The 14,179-nt window shown below is 49.6% G+C and overlaps 1 protein-coding gene across 7 annotated transcripts in view; it reads right to left on the minus strand.

Moving 5' to 3' along the window:
- MYH14 (myosin heavy chain 14) overlaps positions 1-14,179 on the minus strand; it is a 101,762-nt gene that overhangs the window by 1,062 nt on the left and 86,521 nt on the right. For all 7 annotated transcript variants that reach the window (XM_077844356.1, XM_077844355.1, XM_077844371.1 and 4 more), the window contains 5 exons: positions 12,265-12,393; positions 11,601-11,689; positions 11,391-11,514; positions 4,733-4,941; positions 1,745-1,853 (listed from right to left, as the gene is read on the minus strand). In XM_077844356.1, coding sequence (XP_077700482.1) covers positions 1,745-1,853; positions 4,733-4,941; positions 11,391-11,514; positions 11,601-11,689; positions 12,265-12,393 — 660 coding nt within the window. The remainder of the gene's footprint in view (positions 1-1,744; positions 1,854-4,732; positions 4,942-11,390; positions 11,515-11,600; positions 11,690-12,264; positions 12,394-14,179) is intronic.

A 14,179-nucleotide genomic window follows, 5' to 3' on the forward strand; every position in this document is an offset into this window, starting at 1 on the left:
GCAGAGGGCAGGGTTGAGTGTGCAGGGGCCGTCCTCACCCTCTCCCTCGGCCCCCAGAGCCCCATCCCTCCTGTTCCCCACACCATTCTGTGCCTTGCCTTCTGTTCATGCTTTGTTCTAGATCCTTTTTTTAAAAAGTATTTTATGATTTATTCATGAAAGACACAGAGAGAGGCAGAGACATAGTGAGAGGGAGAAGCAGGCTCCCTGCGAGGAGCCTGATGCAGGACTCAATCCCAGGACCCTGGCATCAGGACCTGAGCAGAAGGCAGACACTCAGCCAGTGGGCCACCCAGGTGCCCGTTCCATCCTCTTGCCAGCTTCCATTCCAGCTTCAAGTGTGAGGCTGTCCCCCACTTGGCCTCAGAGGGGTATGTCCATGCCCAGAACTGACCATGTCTCTCCTCTGCTCAAAGCCTTCCCGTGGCTCCCCAGTGGCCCTCAGACGAGACCCTATCCCTGCAGGCCATGCAGGGTCTTCTTTCCATAAACCCATTGGCCAGATCATCTTCACTAAGACCCTCCCCAAAGCCCTCTATCACCATGAATGGGACACTCATGATCTGCCTCCCACCAACCCCTCTGGCCTCATTTCTTATCACTCAACCTTCCTTCCCCATTCTCTCCAGCCACACTGCTCTTTTTGCACCCCCACGGCCTTGGACCTACTGTTCCCAACCTCTGCCTGACTCTTTCTCTCCCTTCAGTTCTCAATTCATATGTAAGCTCCTTAGAGAGGTCTTCCTGACCTCACTCCCCTACCCCCAATCTACAGAGTATTCCCTAATCCTCTCCCATCTCCTCTCTTCATTCTCTTGTTCCTTCATAGCCCTTCAGTCTGTCATCATCTTTCCTTATTCATAGGTTTGTATCTTTCTTTTCCTATGCTACAAATGTGAATGCGGGAACCTTCTCTGTTTGTTCACAACCCTATCTCCAATGCCAAACACAGTATTGGGTACCTGGTAATTGTGGAGTGAAAGGCAAATAAGCCGCAGCTGAGCTTTTAAGGGCACGGCGACTCTGTCTAGAGTCAGACAGATCTGATGCAGGCTCTGTCTCTACTAACTGTGTGACTTTGGCACAAATTATGTCCCCTTTCAAAGTTTCTATTTTCCCACCTGTGCCTTGGGGCTGGTGAGAGAACGCAGACATCTATACATAAATATTTTGAAACCACGTGGCACAGTACTTGGGGCACAGATGCTGCTCTGTAAATAATCAAGAGCACAGACTCTGCAGCCAGAGTCCTGGGGTTTGAACCCAGACTCCATATCTTACGAGCTCAGTAATTTGTACAAGTTCTTTCACCTTTCTGTGCCTCATTTTCCTCACCTGAATAAGAGGGAAAAGACTAGTAAACCACCTTGTAGGGTTCTGATAAGAACTAAATGTACTACACATTATGTCTGTTGCACAGAGCCCAGCATATAGAAGGCACTCCGTAAACACTACATGTTGTGATTTTAGCCCCGGCCTCGCCTCTGGGTAGGGTTTCACTTCTTCCTTCTCTCTGGTTGCCTCAGCTCCCCACCAGGACCATGCCTAGGTTCCACAATTTAGATTCTTTGCAGAGTCACTGATTCTAGATCTATGTTGCTGCACCAGGATGGTGGCTGCAAGTTGCCTCTTGTGATGGGAACGCAGTGCCTCCATGGATGGGATGGGCTGTCTCTCTGTCAGTGGAGATCATTCCTGCCCCCCGTCCCCCACTGCTCCCCCAAGACTGATGTCAACTGCTCACCTGGTCCCGAAGCTGGTCAGCCACCCTCCGCTCCTCCTCCACTTGGAGTACCACCTCTTTAAGCCGCTTCTCAGCCCTGCGCACCAACTTGCCTGAGAGGATGCGCTCCCTGGAGAGAAGCATGAAGGAGACAATCAGGAGAGGTGGGCCAGTGGGGTTCTGTCCCCTCAGCCTCGTCCAATGGCTGCCATCCTGTTTTTGGAATGGCCTTTTTCCCTCTTTCCCACCCTAAAGTGGCTCCCACAAGCTACTCAGGCTAGACAAGGCTCCCAGGCTTCTGACTCCAGGGCATCTAGTCCTTGACTTGAAACCAAGATGCCTTGCATTCTTAAAAGCGTCTTCACGCCTGAACCAGTTCACCATACCCCACTGCGCACTCCTAGACCTCTTCTCAGGGAATTGACTCACTGACCACCAGGCCCAGGTGAGATCTGGGGTGTGATCCTTGCCTCTTCTCTCCTGGCCCCATGACCAGCCTGTCAGTACCCAAACCCCATCCTATTGCCCCCTAAACTCTGTCCTGTCCCCTCCTTTCTGTCCTCTAGCCCGCAGCTCAACCCTGTGTTCTCCCACCTGACCTGGCCTGTCCCTTCCCTCTCAGCTCCCTTCTGCACTGTCCACAAGTATGTGGGTGACATTCTGGAAGGCCAGAGCTTCCCCCTCAGCTCCCCTGGCTGCTTCTCCCCTCTCTCACATACATGCTTTCCCTGGACACACCCATCTGCATCCCAGGTCCCCACGCCCAGCAAGAGCCCCATGACTGCTAAATCTATCTTCTGGGCTCCAGCCTGGATCGGCCCCCACCCTGGGCCGTCCACCAGACCCCGCACAACCCTCACATTCCTCGCTAGGCTCCATGCCTTCTCCCCAACCTGCTCCTCCTCCTGCTTCCCATTGCTCCACCTACATCTGCAGGTCACACACCACAGCCATTTTCACCTCCTCTCCCCTCAAAGCCTATCCCTCTCCTTCCCAAATTTCCCCATCCCCGGCGTGGTCCTGGCTCATCTGCCCTCTCCTGCATGGACCATCACACCTGGGGTGAACTCCACGTGATGGGGCCCTAGTGATGGGCAGTGTTCGGCAGCCACCACTGTACACAGCAGCCCCAGATGTGCTGAGGGGAAGGCACAGGGCTGGGGGATGTGGGAGGGCTCCAGTCATGGAAGGGGATGCAATGGGGGAGGCTCATTTAGTTACAGATACCCTGGCCACTCCTTGCTCCCAGGGTGACTCTGAACAGGTCCTTAACACCCTCTGAGGCTCAGTTTCTCCATCTGAATAATAGGACAGAGGAAAGCTCAGACCCATGTATTCATCTGCCTCTGGAAGTCCTCCCTAGAGACCCTAAACTACATCTCCCATGAGCCCCTGGGCCACAGGCCAGGCCCTGGGATGAGAATACTTTCTCCCATGCCCATCCAGGGCTGCTTCCCACTGCCTGTCCCTGACACCTCTCATGCTCATCATGTTCCCCAGTGAACTCAACTTGTTCCCCCCAAATTCACTAGGACTTAGCCCCAAACACTGCCCTCTTTCCTTTACACCCACAACAGCCTATCAGCTCCACCTCTTCTGCCTCCAATTTTCTTTTTCATCCCCTCCATCTGTGTCAATCCTCACGCCCAAGCCCCAGCTCAGGCCTCATCTCCTGCCACCTGGACCATCACCCGGCCTCCTCCCCAGCTCCCAGTCTGACCTCTAGTCTGCTCCCAACTTGGCCCCAGGTGGGGGTACTTTCTACAACCTGCATTGGCCCTGCCCCTCCCCTGCTCACAACCCCTACCCTCATGGCTCCCCATCTCCCCCAGATGGAGTTCCTCAACCTGGCATTCAAGGCTCTTGCCTCCCCATCCCTCTCCTGAGTCACAGGCTCCCAGGACCAGTTGCACTCCTCCAAATGCCCTGATGGCTCCCATATGTGTCCCTAAGGCTGGTGCTCTGCCTGGGACAGAAATGGCCTCAGTTCTCACCTCTTTCTTTATCCTCCAGCCTTTGCAACAGGACTTTGCAGCTTCTCCCACCATGAGACAGAATCTATTTCACCATTCCCTTACATCTGAGCTGACAGAAATGCCACTGTACCCGTCCAAGGCCCCAAGAAGCCTCTAACACTTTCCCTCAGTCTTGGAACCTGGGCTCTGCCATGTGAACAATCCTGGGCCAACCTAGAGCAGAGATAAGTTAGCCTCATTGTCCCAGGCATGGCCTTAGGCAATGAGAGACCAACCAAGATCAGCAAATCCATCTAGTTGACATGGCTACGGATCTGTGAATGAAGCCCTCATGCTCAGATCAGCAAAACCTATCAGCCAGCCAAATACTCATGAGCAATAATAAATGGTGGTTGTTTTAAGCCATTAAAATTTAGGGTTGGTTGTTATGCAGCCAGAGCTAACTGCTACATTACTGTTTGAAGATTTTTTTATTTTTTATTTATTTTTATGTTTTTTAAGATTTTAATTATTTATTCATAGAGACACACACAGAGAGAGAGGCAGAGACACAGGCAGAGGGAGAAGCAGGCTCCATGCAGAGAGCCTGACATGGGACTTGATCCAGGGTCTCCAGGATCACGCCCTGGGCTGCAGGCGGCGCCAAACCGCTGCGCCACTGAGGCTGCCCTGAAGATTTTTTTAGAGAGTGTGTGGGATCAGGGTGGAGCAGAGGGAAAGGGAGAAGCAGACTCCACACTGAGTTTGGAGCCCAACACGGGGCTTGATCCCATGATCCTGAGATCATAACCTGAGCCAAAACCAAGAGTCAGATGCTCAATTGACCGAGCACCCAGGCGCCCCTACATTACTGTTTAAATCATATTCTTAGTGAGACTGTAGTTACTTGCAGCCTAGAGTATCCTAAAAAATATAGGAAATCAGCACTCACTAACATTATGATGCCTTTTTGATGTTTCGAAACAGCTCTCCTTCATCTCATTGACCAGAATGTGGGGATCACCCTCCAGCTGTGCCCTCTTCTCCCACCTACCTACTCTCCTGCTCCAGCTGTTCCTCAGCCTGGGCCAGCTTGGATTCCAGGGCGGCAATGACCATCTTCTGGCGGGCCCGAGCCCCAGCATCCTCCTCACCTAGGCGCCCCCGGAGCTCCTGGATCTGCCGCTCCAGCTGCTGTCGCCCGCTCTCTGCCTTGGCTGAGAAACTACGCTCAGCTGACAATTCTGTAGTCAGTGATTCCACCTGTAGCAGTGGGAAAAGCAGAACTGTCATGGTGGAGTCTCAGAGGGAAGATGGTAGGTAAATTCAGGTACCTTCCACAATTAAATGAGTTGACAATTGTGAAGTGAACAGCACAGAGGCTGGTGCATACTAAATACCCAATAAATGTCAGCATGTATTTTTTCTGGTTGGCTTATCAGCCAACAGCAGTGCCAGCCCCAGGTTTTAACCTTTTGGGTAGCTTTCTGCTATTTTAGTAAGTCCACAAGACTATCACAAACTTGTTTAAATGATATAAATTCTACCTTGGACTGTGAATGAGTCTATTTGAAAGGTTATGACACTTCTTTTCACACCAGGATCATCTGGGGAGCTTGCAAAAAAGATGAGGACTGCAGGTCCTACTCTCCAGAAATTCTGCTTCTAGCAGATCCATGAATCTGCATTTTCAACAAGCACCTCAGGTGGTTCTGATACAGGTGACGTGTGGAATAATTTTAAGAAATGCCAGCTCAACAAATAGCAGCTACTACATTGAGAATGTGTAAACACACCCCTAATAATAGTCCCTGTTTATTTATTCAGCTCGTACTCCAAGTGAGGTCCTGTGCTGGGGCTAAGGAAGTGAGTCAGTTTCAGTCTGATTCATACTTTATTTCACTGTGCCCTCACAGGAACACATTGACATGGTGATTAGCATATGCTTTTAAAAAACTTTTTAAAGATTTTATTTGAGAGAGAGAGAGAGAGAGAGAGAAAGCAGGGGGAGGAGCAGAGGGAGAAGGAGAAGCAGACTCCCAACTGAACAGGGAGCCCGACCTGGGATTTGGTGCCAGAACCTTGAGATCATGATCCAAGCCGAAGGCAGACACTTAACCAATTGAGCCACCCAGGTGTCCCTATACTTTATTTTTTTAAAGGAGGCTCCAGGGATGCCTGGGTGGCTCAGCAGTTGAGTGTCTGCCTTTGGCTCAGGGAATGATCCCGGAGACCCGAGATCGAGTCCCACATCAGGCTCCCTGCATGGAGCCTGCTTCTCCTTCTGCCTATGTCCCTGCCTCTCTCTCTGTCTCTCATGAATAAATAAAATCTTTTCAAAAAAATAAAGTAGGCTCCATGCCCAGTGTGGACCTTGAACTCATAACCCTGAGATCAAAACCTGAGCTGAGATCAAGAGTCAGACACTTGACTAAGTCATCCCAGTGCTCCGAAGCTGCTGTCGTTTTAAAGCTACCTGGGTTGGCATACTTTGTTACAGCTACCCTAGGAAACTAATATAATTTTTTTTTAAAGATTTTATTTATTTATTCATGATAGTCACAGAGAGAGAGAGAGAGAGAGAGAGAGGCAGAGACACAGGCAGAGGGAGAAGCGGGCTCCATGCAGGGAGCCCGATGTGGGATTCGATCCCGGGTCTCCAGGATCGCGCCCTGGGACAAAGGCAGGCGCCAAACCGCTGCGCCACCCAGGGATCCCGGAAACTAATATAATTATTAATGAGTATTGAATCACTGTGAATTGATGGATTTAAACAGATTAGATACATTTAAAGCGGTTGTGATTATTTTCCTTGTAGAAGCTCCAATGGCTCCATCTGTGGCCACCAGGAGCCTCTCCCGGTTGATGTCTAGGTGCTTTCTGGCAGAACTATGCTAGCTCCCTTGATAAATGTGTTATGAACTGAATGCTCGTGTCCCCCCAGATTTCCTATGTTGAAGCCCTAGCCCCATTATGGTGGTATCTTGGGATGAGCCTTTGGGAGGTAATTAGGGTTAAATGAGGCAACAAGGGTGGGACCCCCATGATGGTATTAGTGCCCTTATAAGGAGCCTCCAGAGAGTGCTCTAATTTCTGCATAGGCACACACATGGTGGTTGTCTCCAAGCCAAAAGAGGTGCTATCCTCAGAATAAAATTTACCTCATTGGCATCTTGATCTTGGATTCCCAGCTAACAGAACTGTGAGAAATAACTGTCTGTTGTGTGATCCCCCACCCCATCTCCCCAACTGCTATCTGTGGTATTTTGTTATGGCAGCTTTAGCAGATTAGGGCATGGTATGATCAGATGCTCCACGTTCCTCTTGTTCATTTCCTGTCTCCAATCTGCAATTGGCCATTTGTAAAGAAGCTCCGGTTTCTTTGAGCAGGAGATGGCATTCTGGACCACAAACCTGGGTAGCAGGGATTGCTCACCACTGCTGGATTGGTTCTTGTTCTTAGGCCTGATGGGCAGAAATAGTCCCTGTGAACAAGTCCCAGTCAAATTCAGAACCACAGGGTTCTCTTTGGTTTTAATTTCACCTCTGCCCACGACACATCTACATTTAGGTGCTCACATGCTTATGGACGCGGGTGGCAACAGAATGCAAAGATTGTGTCTTTTCTCTTGTGCTTTATCCCATGGGATGGTCTCAGAAAACACAATGCAAATTACCAATATAATTACTCAATACAGTAATACAATTTTTTTCTTATTTGCCCATTCTCTTAATTTAAGAATAGTTGCACTGCACACAACTGAGCAGATAGCCATTGCCTTTCTTACCCCTTTTCAGCCTTTACTCCATCTTAGAACAGTGAGCAGACTGCATGTTCATTATGCTCTCACACTGGAGAATTACCAGAACCTGAGGCTCTGGGCAGTGGCCCTCAGACACATCAAGCCTCAGAACCCAGAGGGTTTGTTAAAACACATTGCTGGGCCTCACTTCTGGCATTCCTCACTCACTTTGGCTTGGCTGAGGCCAGAGAACTTCCGTTTCCAGCAAGTTCCCAGGTAATTCTGATGCTGCCAGCCTTGGAGCCAGTGTGAGAACCACCTCTGTCATAGATTCTTCAGGAATCACTTGTGGGAACATGGCCCCCCAGCTGCTGCATGCTGACAACTCATCTGTGTCCTTTATGCTTGGAAGGAAGTCTTGCTGGATGCAAAATCCACAGCTCACATCTTTCTCTGCGAATCTTAGCTATATCCTCCCATTTTCTTGCAGCACGAAATCTTGCTCTCAAAAATCTGATGAAAATCTAATTTCCTGGGCAGCCTGGGTGGCTCAGAGGCTTAGCGCCGCCTTCAGCCTGGGGTGTGATCCTGGAGACCTGGGATCGAGTCCCATGTCAGGCTCCCTGCATGGAGCCTGCTTCTCCCTCTGCCTGTGTCTCTGCCTCTCTTTCTCCATTGTCTGCCTGTGTTTCTCATGAATAAATAAATAAAATCTTAAAAAAAAATCTAATTTCCTTTTCCTTGTAGATCACGTGCTCATTTTTTCCTAGATGGTTAAGGATAGCCACTCCCCAACCCCCCCAACTTGTGCAGTTTTACTAGCATCTGTCTTGGTATTGGTCTTGATGGATCATTATCTTCTGTGTACACAGTGTGCTCTTGTAGTATGTAGCTTTCAGCTATATTATTTCAGGAAATTTCTTGTATTATTCTCTCAGGTTTGGTCTCTCTCCCTGCCTGGGTCTTCTTCATTGGGGACTCCCATTACCATATGTTGGATCTTCTTTGCTTCTCTTCAATATTTGCTATTTTCTTATAAATCCCTTTTTGTGTCTTTTAAAGTTTCATTTTGATTTTTTTAAAGATTTATTTATTTACTTAGAGAGAGAGGGAATACATGCATGCGCAGAGGGGAAGGGTAGAGGGAGGAGAGAGTCCCAAGCGGACTCTGTGCTGAGTACAGAGACTGATGTGGGGCTTGATCCCAGGACCCTGAGATCATGACCTGAACTGAAGTCAGACAGCTAACCCACTGAGCCACCTAGGCACACCCCACCCCCATTTTGATTTTTAAAGACATTCTCCTTTTCATCAACAACCAAGGATGCAGGTTGGTTATGTCATATCATTCCTTGTATGCTTGTAGGATCCTATGCTCCCTTCACCAGAGCATGGATTGGCTTACTTACCTCATTTCTAATGAGCATGTAGCACTATTTTAGGTACTGGGGATAGAGTAGTGATAAGACAGAAGCCCTACTCTCGAGGTACTTATGTTATTTTTTTTTAAAGACTTTATTTATTCACAAGAGACACAAAGAGATAGAGGCAGAGACACAGGCAGAAGGAGAAGCAGGCTCCATGCAGGGAGCCCGATGTGGGACTCGATCCCGGGTCTCCAGGATCACACCCTGGGCCGAAGGCAGGTGCTAAACCGCTGAGCCACCAGGGCTGCCCTATTTTTTTTTTTTTTTTTTAGTAGCTTTCCACACCTAGCATGGAGCCCAACATGGGACTTGAACTCACCACCCTGAAACTGAGACTGAACCAAGATCAAGAGATGCTTAATCAACTGAGCCACTCAGGTGCCCTTCAAAGTGCTCACATTCTGTTGGGGAGATGGACAGCAGACAAACAGGTAAGTATATAATATAGTGCCAGGTAGCAGTAAGTGATCTGAAGGAGATTAAAGCAGAAAGAATGGAGGGTAATTGTGGGAGAAAGGGTGGCTGTTTCACCCAGGGTGGTCAGGGAAGGCTCTTCTGAAGGAATGAGACATGGGTGGTCTCGTGTAAGAGCTTTCTCTCAGTAGGTGGGAATAGCAAAAGAAAGGCCCTGAGGTAGGAATAAACTTGGCAGAGTCAAGGAATAGCGAGAAGGCTGGTGTGGATAGAGCAGAGTCAACCAGGGATGACAAAGGGTTAGAGATAAGGTCTGAGCTGCCCTTGGCCAGGGACTAGAGTGTGCAGCCTTTATGACTGGGCTTTCATTCTTTTTTTTTTTTTTTTAAAGGGGAGGGCGAGGCAGAGATTCTTTTTTTTAAATTTTTATTTATTTATGATAGTCACAGAGAGAGAGAGAGAGAGAGAGAGAGGCAGAGACACAGGCAGAGGGAGAAGCAGGCTCCATGCACTGGGAGCCCGATGTGGGATTCGATCCCGGGTCTCCAGGATCGCGCCCTGGGCCAAAGGCAGGCGCCAAACCGCTGCGCCACCCAGGGATCCCTGGGCTTTCATTCTGAGTGAGGTCATCATCCTGGAGTATGATTGCCTCTCCTACTGGTCTAGGTTCTCTGCAAGGGCTGAGCTGGGGTCTTACTCTTCTCTGAATCCTGACAGCAGTGATAGGGCATGGCTCCTGAGAGGCCTCAAAATGTGTCTTTAAAAATTGGGACACCTGGGTGGGTGGGTCAGTGGTTAAGTGTCTGCCTCCAGCTCAGTGCATGATCCCGTGGTTCCAGGGTCGAGTCTCACATTGGGCTCCCTGCATGGGGCCTGCTTCTCCCTCTATGTCTCTTTCTCTCTCTCTCTTTCATGAATAAATAAATACAATCTTAAAAAAAAATTAATGAGAGGCACCTGGGTGGCTCAGTCAGTGAAGTGTCTGACTCTTAATTTTGGCTCAGGTCATGACCTCAGGGACATGGGATCAAGCCCATGGTGGGAATGGAACCTGCTTAAGATTCTCCTTCTCTCCCTGCCCCTTCCCACCACCCCCTCTTTCACACAGGCTCACATGTTCTCTCAAATTAAAAAAAAAAATTAATGAAATAGTGGTGACATATGTCTCTCTCTCTCTGGAAATCCCATCCCTCCATTGTCTGCCTGACAAACTCTTTTTTTCTTTATTTTAAAGATTTTATTTATTTATTCATGAGAGACAGAGAGAGAGAGAGAGAGGCAGAGACACAGGCAGAGGGAGAAGCAGGCTCCATACAGGGAGCCCGACATGGGACTTGATCTCAGGTCTCTAGGATCATGCCCTGGGCTGAAGGTGGCGCTAAACCTCTGAGCCACCCAGGCTGCCCTAAACTCTTCACTTTCTCCAAGATTTCTTAAGATATCTCCTCCATCAGGAAGTCTTCCCTGATAGCCCCTTAACCTCCAGGCTGGGTCAGTATTCTCCTCACAGTGTCCTGTGCTTCCTCCATTTTCATTTATACTTCTGTATTGGGATAGTCTGTCTCCTTAAAGGCAGAGACCTGGAATGATCCATCACCAGGTCCCCAGCATCCCACAGAATAGGACCTGAAGCTTCCAACAGTATTTATAAATAAATACACAAATGAAAATATGCTTTTCTGTCTGTCTAGGTTCTACTTATGCTTTCAAATCCCAGCAAATATCTCTCCTTCCACATATTTTATGATTCTTACAGAGAGTTCTTTCCCTCCTTCCCTTTCTCTCTACCTCTGTCTGTCTCTCTGCTGGGCCCCACATACTTCTATTATCACACATGCCACCCCACCCATAGACACTGAGTTCCAGGTCTATGTTCCCAGGGAACTCTGGAGGACCGAGAGACCCCACATAATTCATGTCTGGCTGGATCCAGCCCTTGAGAAGCTTCAGAAACACAAGTGAATGAATGCATCAGTGCCTACCCCCACCACCCTCAAAAACTCCTATTCAACCATGAAAACCCAACCTAGATATCCCCTTCTCCTTTACCTGTTGAATAAAAGGACTGAAGATTATGGTCCCAGGTCAGCGGAGGCCCAGGCCGTCAGGGAGTGACAGTTATGCTCACCTGCAGGAGCAGCTTGCGGTAGCGGTCATTGAGCAGCTCCGCATTGCTCTGCTCCTCCTCCAGCTCTTCTTCCATTTGACCCAGGCGCCCCTCCAGCTGACGCTTCTCTTCCAGAATAGCCGTCCTAAGGACAACGGGAATAGGGGAGGGTGAGCAGGCTGAATGGCCAGGGTCCGGGCTCTGCCCCACACACTACAACTGGCCACTCACTTGCTAAGGCTGCCATTGGCCACCTCGTCTGCCATCTCATCCCGCTCCTGCTGGATTTGCCGCCGGGCACGATCTGAGGCGGCCAGTTCCTGTGATGATAGATAGGGGTGGTAGTCAGCAGTGGCGATGGGACACTACCCTAGCATGGGGCCTCCTTGCCCCTCACACCTCAGGTCTCTTGGCCTTGTCTTCAGTGCAAATGAACATCCCATCCCTGGGCAGCCTTGGAATGAAATTCTATCTACAGGCAGACGTCTCCACAGAGCCCCTGACCCCACCACCTCTAGTTTCCGGGCCCCAGGCCCCTCCCCCTCCGCATGGCCTCACAGAGCTCAGCATCTCCTTTCAAACCTGCTCCTGCTCCAGGCTTCCCCAGGCACCAGGCCTGACCCTCGGGCTCTCCTCACCTCCTCTGCCCCCTTACAACCCACAGCCCTATCCATGCCCACCCTTACTCTTGTGCCTCCTCCCTGCATCCCCACCGGCCCAGCTCAGGCTTTATCCTCTCTCCAGCCTCCTTGACTCCAAGCTCCTCCTACTTTGCTCAGAATCCTCCCAGGGCTCCCTAGTGCCCTGGAGCCCAGCCTGTGGGCTCCGCCCCCCCATCCCCAGCGCCCCGCCCACCACCTACCCCTTCCCAGGGCAACGCCCATCCAGGCCTCACCTCCTGCAGCCGCAGCACCTCTGCCTCCAGCGCCTTGAGGCGTTTCTCATTCTCCCGGTTCTGGGCAAAGATTTCCTCCCGGGAGCTGCGCGTCTCTTCCACCTCCCGCCACAGCTCCTTCATCTGGGTCTGGGCCGAACAAAGCATGTGAGCGGTGCGGCCAGGTGGTGGCTCACGGGGAAGCCCCTCCCCTCGCCTCCGCCCTGCGGGAGTGCTTCGGAGCTCCTCGGCTCCCGGAAAACAAGCAAAGCCCTGCAGCCGGCCCCAGCCCCTCCCCATCTCTGGGCTTCGGCTACCTCCAGTTTATATAAGTAACACCTTAAAATTAAAAGTCAGCATGAAATGGGTGTAGTATTTGGACTCTGCAGTAATAATTATGCTGGCACACTCTTGCTGATCATTCGCGTGCCAGGCCCTTTTATGTACTGACTCCCTTAATCCTCACAACTCCAGCTGGTGGGGATTAGTTTCCTCCCCAGTGGACACATGAAGCAAATGAGGCGCAGAGAGGTTCCGCAATAAGCCGAGCGTGGTTAATGGCATTGTCAGGACTTGAACCCAGGCCATCTGGCCTCAGAATTTACACTTCTAGTCACTTTACTATGCGGTCACACCACTAAGTGTGTAAAGATGCCAGTGTAAGGCTTTTCTCTTCAATAGCGCTTAAAGAAAAGTAAAACCCAAACTTGATGTCCATCACTATTAAAAAAAAAAACAACTCTGAAAGGATGGTGAGGATAGCGCTGGGGGTGGTACTAGCAGGATCATTGCTCTTATTAAGGATCATCGCTGTTATTAATATTATTACTTGCTTGATAGTAACAGCTTTTCAGTGCAGGCACTTTTTCTCAGGGATGACATAATTGGTAATTTTTACTTTTTGGGGAGGGATCTTTTTATCCCCGTGTTGCTCACTGGGAAGATATAGCAAGGACATATGTTGTTTTACATTTTCTAGTGGCCACATTAACAAGGTAAAAAAAAAATGGCTGAAAGTAGTTTGAACACAATATTTTTAAAAAAATTTATTTATGATAGTCACAGAGAGAGAGAGAGAGAGGCAGAGACACAGGCAGAGGGAGAAGCAGGCTCCATGCACCGGGAGCCCGAGTGGGATTCGATCCCGGGTCTCCAGGATCGCGCCCTGGGCCAAAGGCAGGCGCCAAACCACTGCGCCACCCAGGGATCCCTGAACACAATATTTTTATTCCGCCTGACCTATCCAAAATGTTATTTCCATTTACAATCACTATAAAAATTGAGATAGTTTACTGTTTTGTTTTGTTTTTTTGTACTAAGTCTTCAGAATCCAGCATGTGATTTGGATTTCAGCCCCACCACATCTTAGATGCCCAATAGCCACATGGGGCTGGCTGTATTGGACAGCCCAGTTCTATACTTAAAAAAAAAAAAATTAGACTTGGGACGTCTGGGTGGCTCAGGGGTTGAGCATCTGCCTTTGGCTCAGGGTGTGATCCTGAGATCTTGGAGTCCCACATAGGGCTCCCTACATGGAGCCTGCTTCTCTCTCTCTCTGTCTCTCATAAATTAAAAAAAAAAAATTAGACGTTACACGGACACATCATTATCATGAAAGAAAAAAAATTTTTTTAAATTTATTTATGATAGTCACACACAGAGAGAGAGAGAGGCAGAGACACAGGCAGAGGGAGAAGCAGGCTCCATGCACCAGGAGCCCGATATGGGATTCGATCCGGGGTCTCCAGGATCGCGCCCTGGGCCAAAGGCAGGCGCTAAACCACTGCGCCACCCAGGGATCCCGAAAGAAAAAAATTTTAAGTAATCTCTACTTCAGCCTGGGGCTGGAACTCTCGACCCAGAGATCAAGAGTCAGAAGCTCCACCAAATGAGCCAGCCAGGTACCTATTTCCCCCCACCCTCCAATTTCTTTTAA

This window comes from Canis aureus, chromosome 1 (assembly GCF_053574225.1).
Source record: "Canis aureus isolate CA01 chromosome 1, VMU_Caureus_v.1.0, whole genome shotgun sequence".
In the NCBI taxonomy this organism is placed as follows: Eukaryota; Metazoa; Chordata; class Mammalia; order Carnivora; family Canidae; genus Canis; species Canis aureus.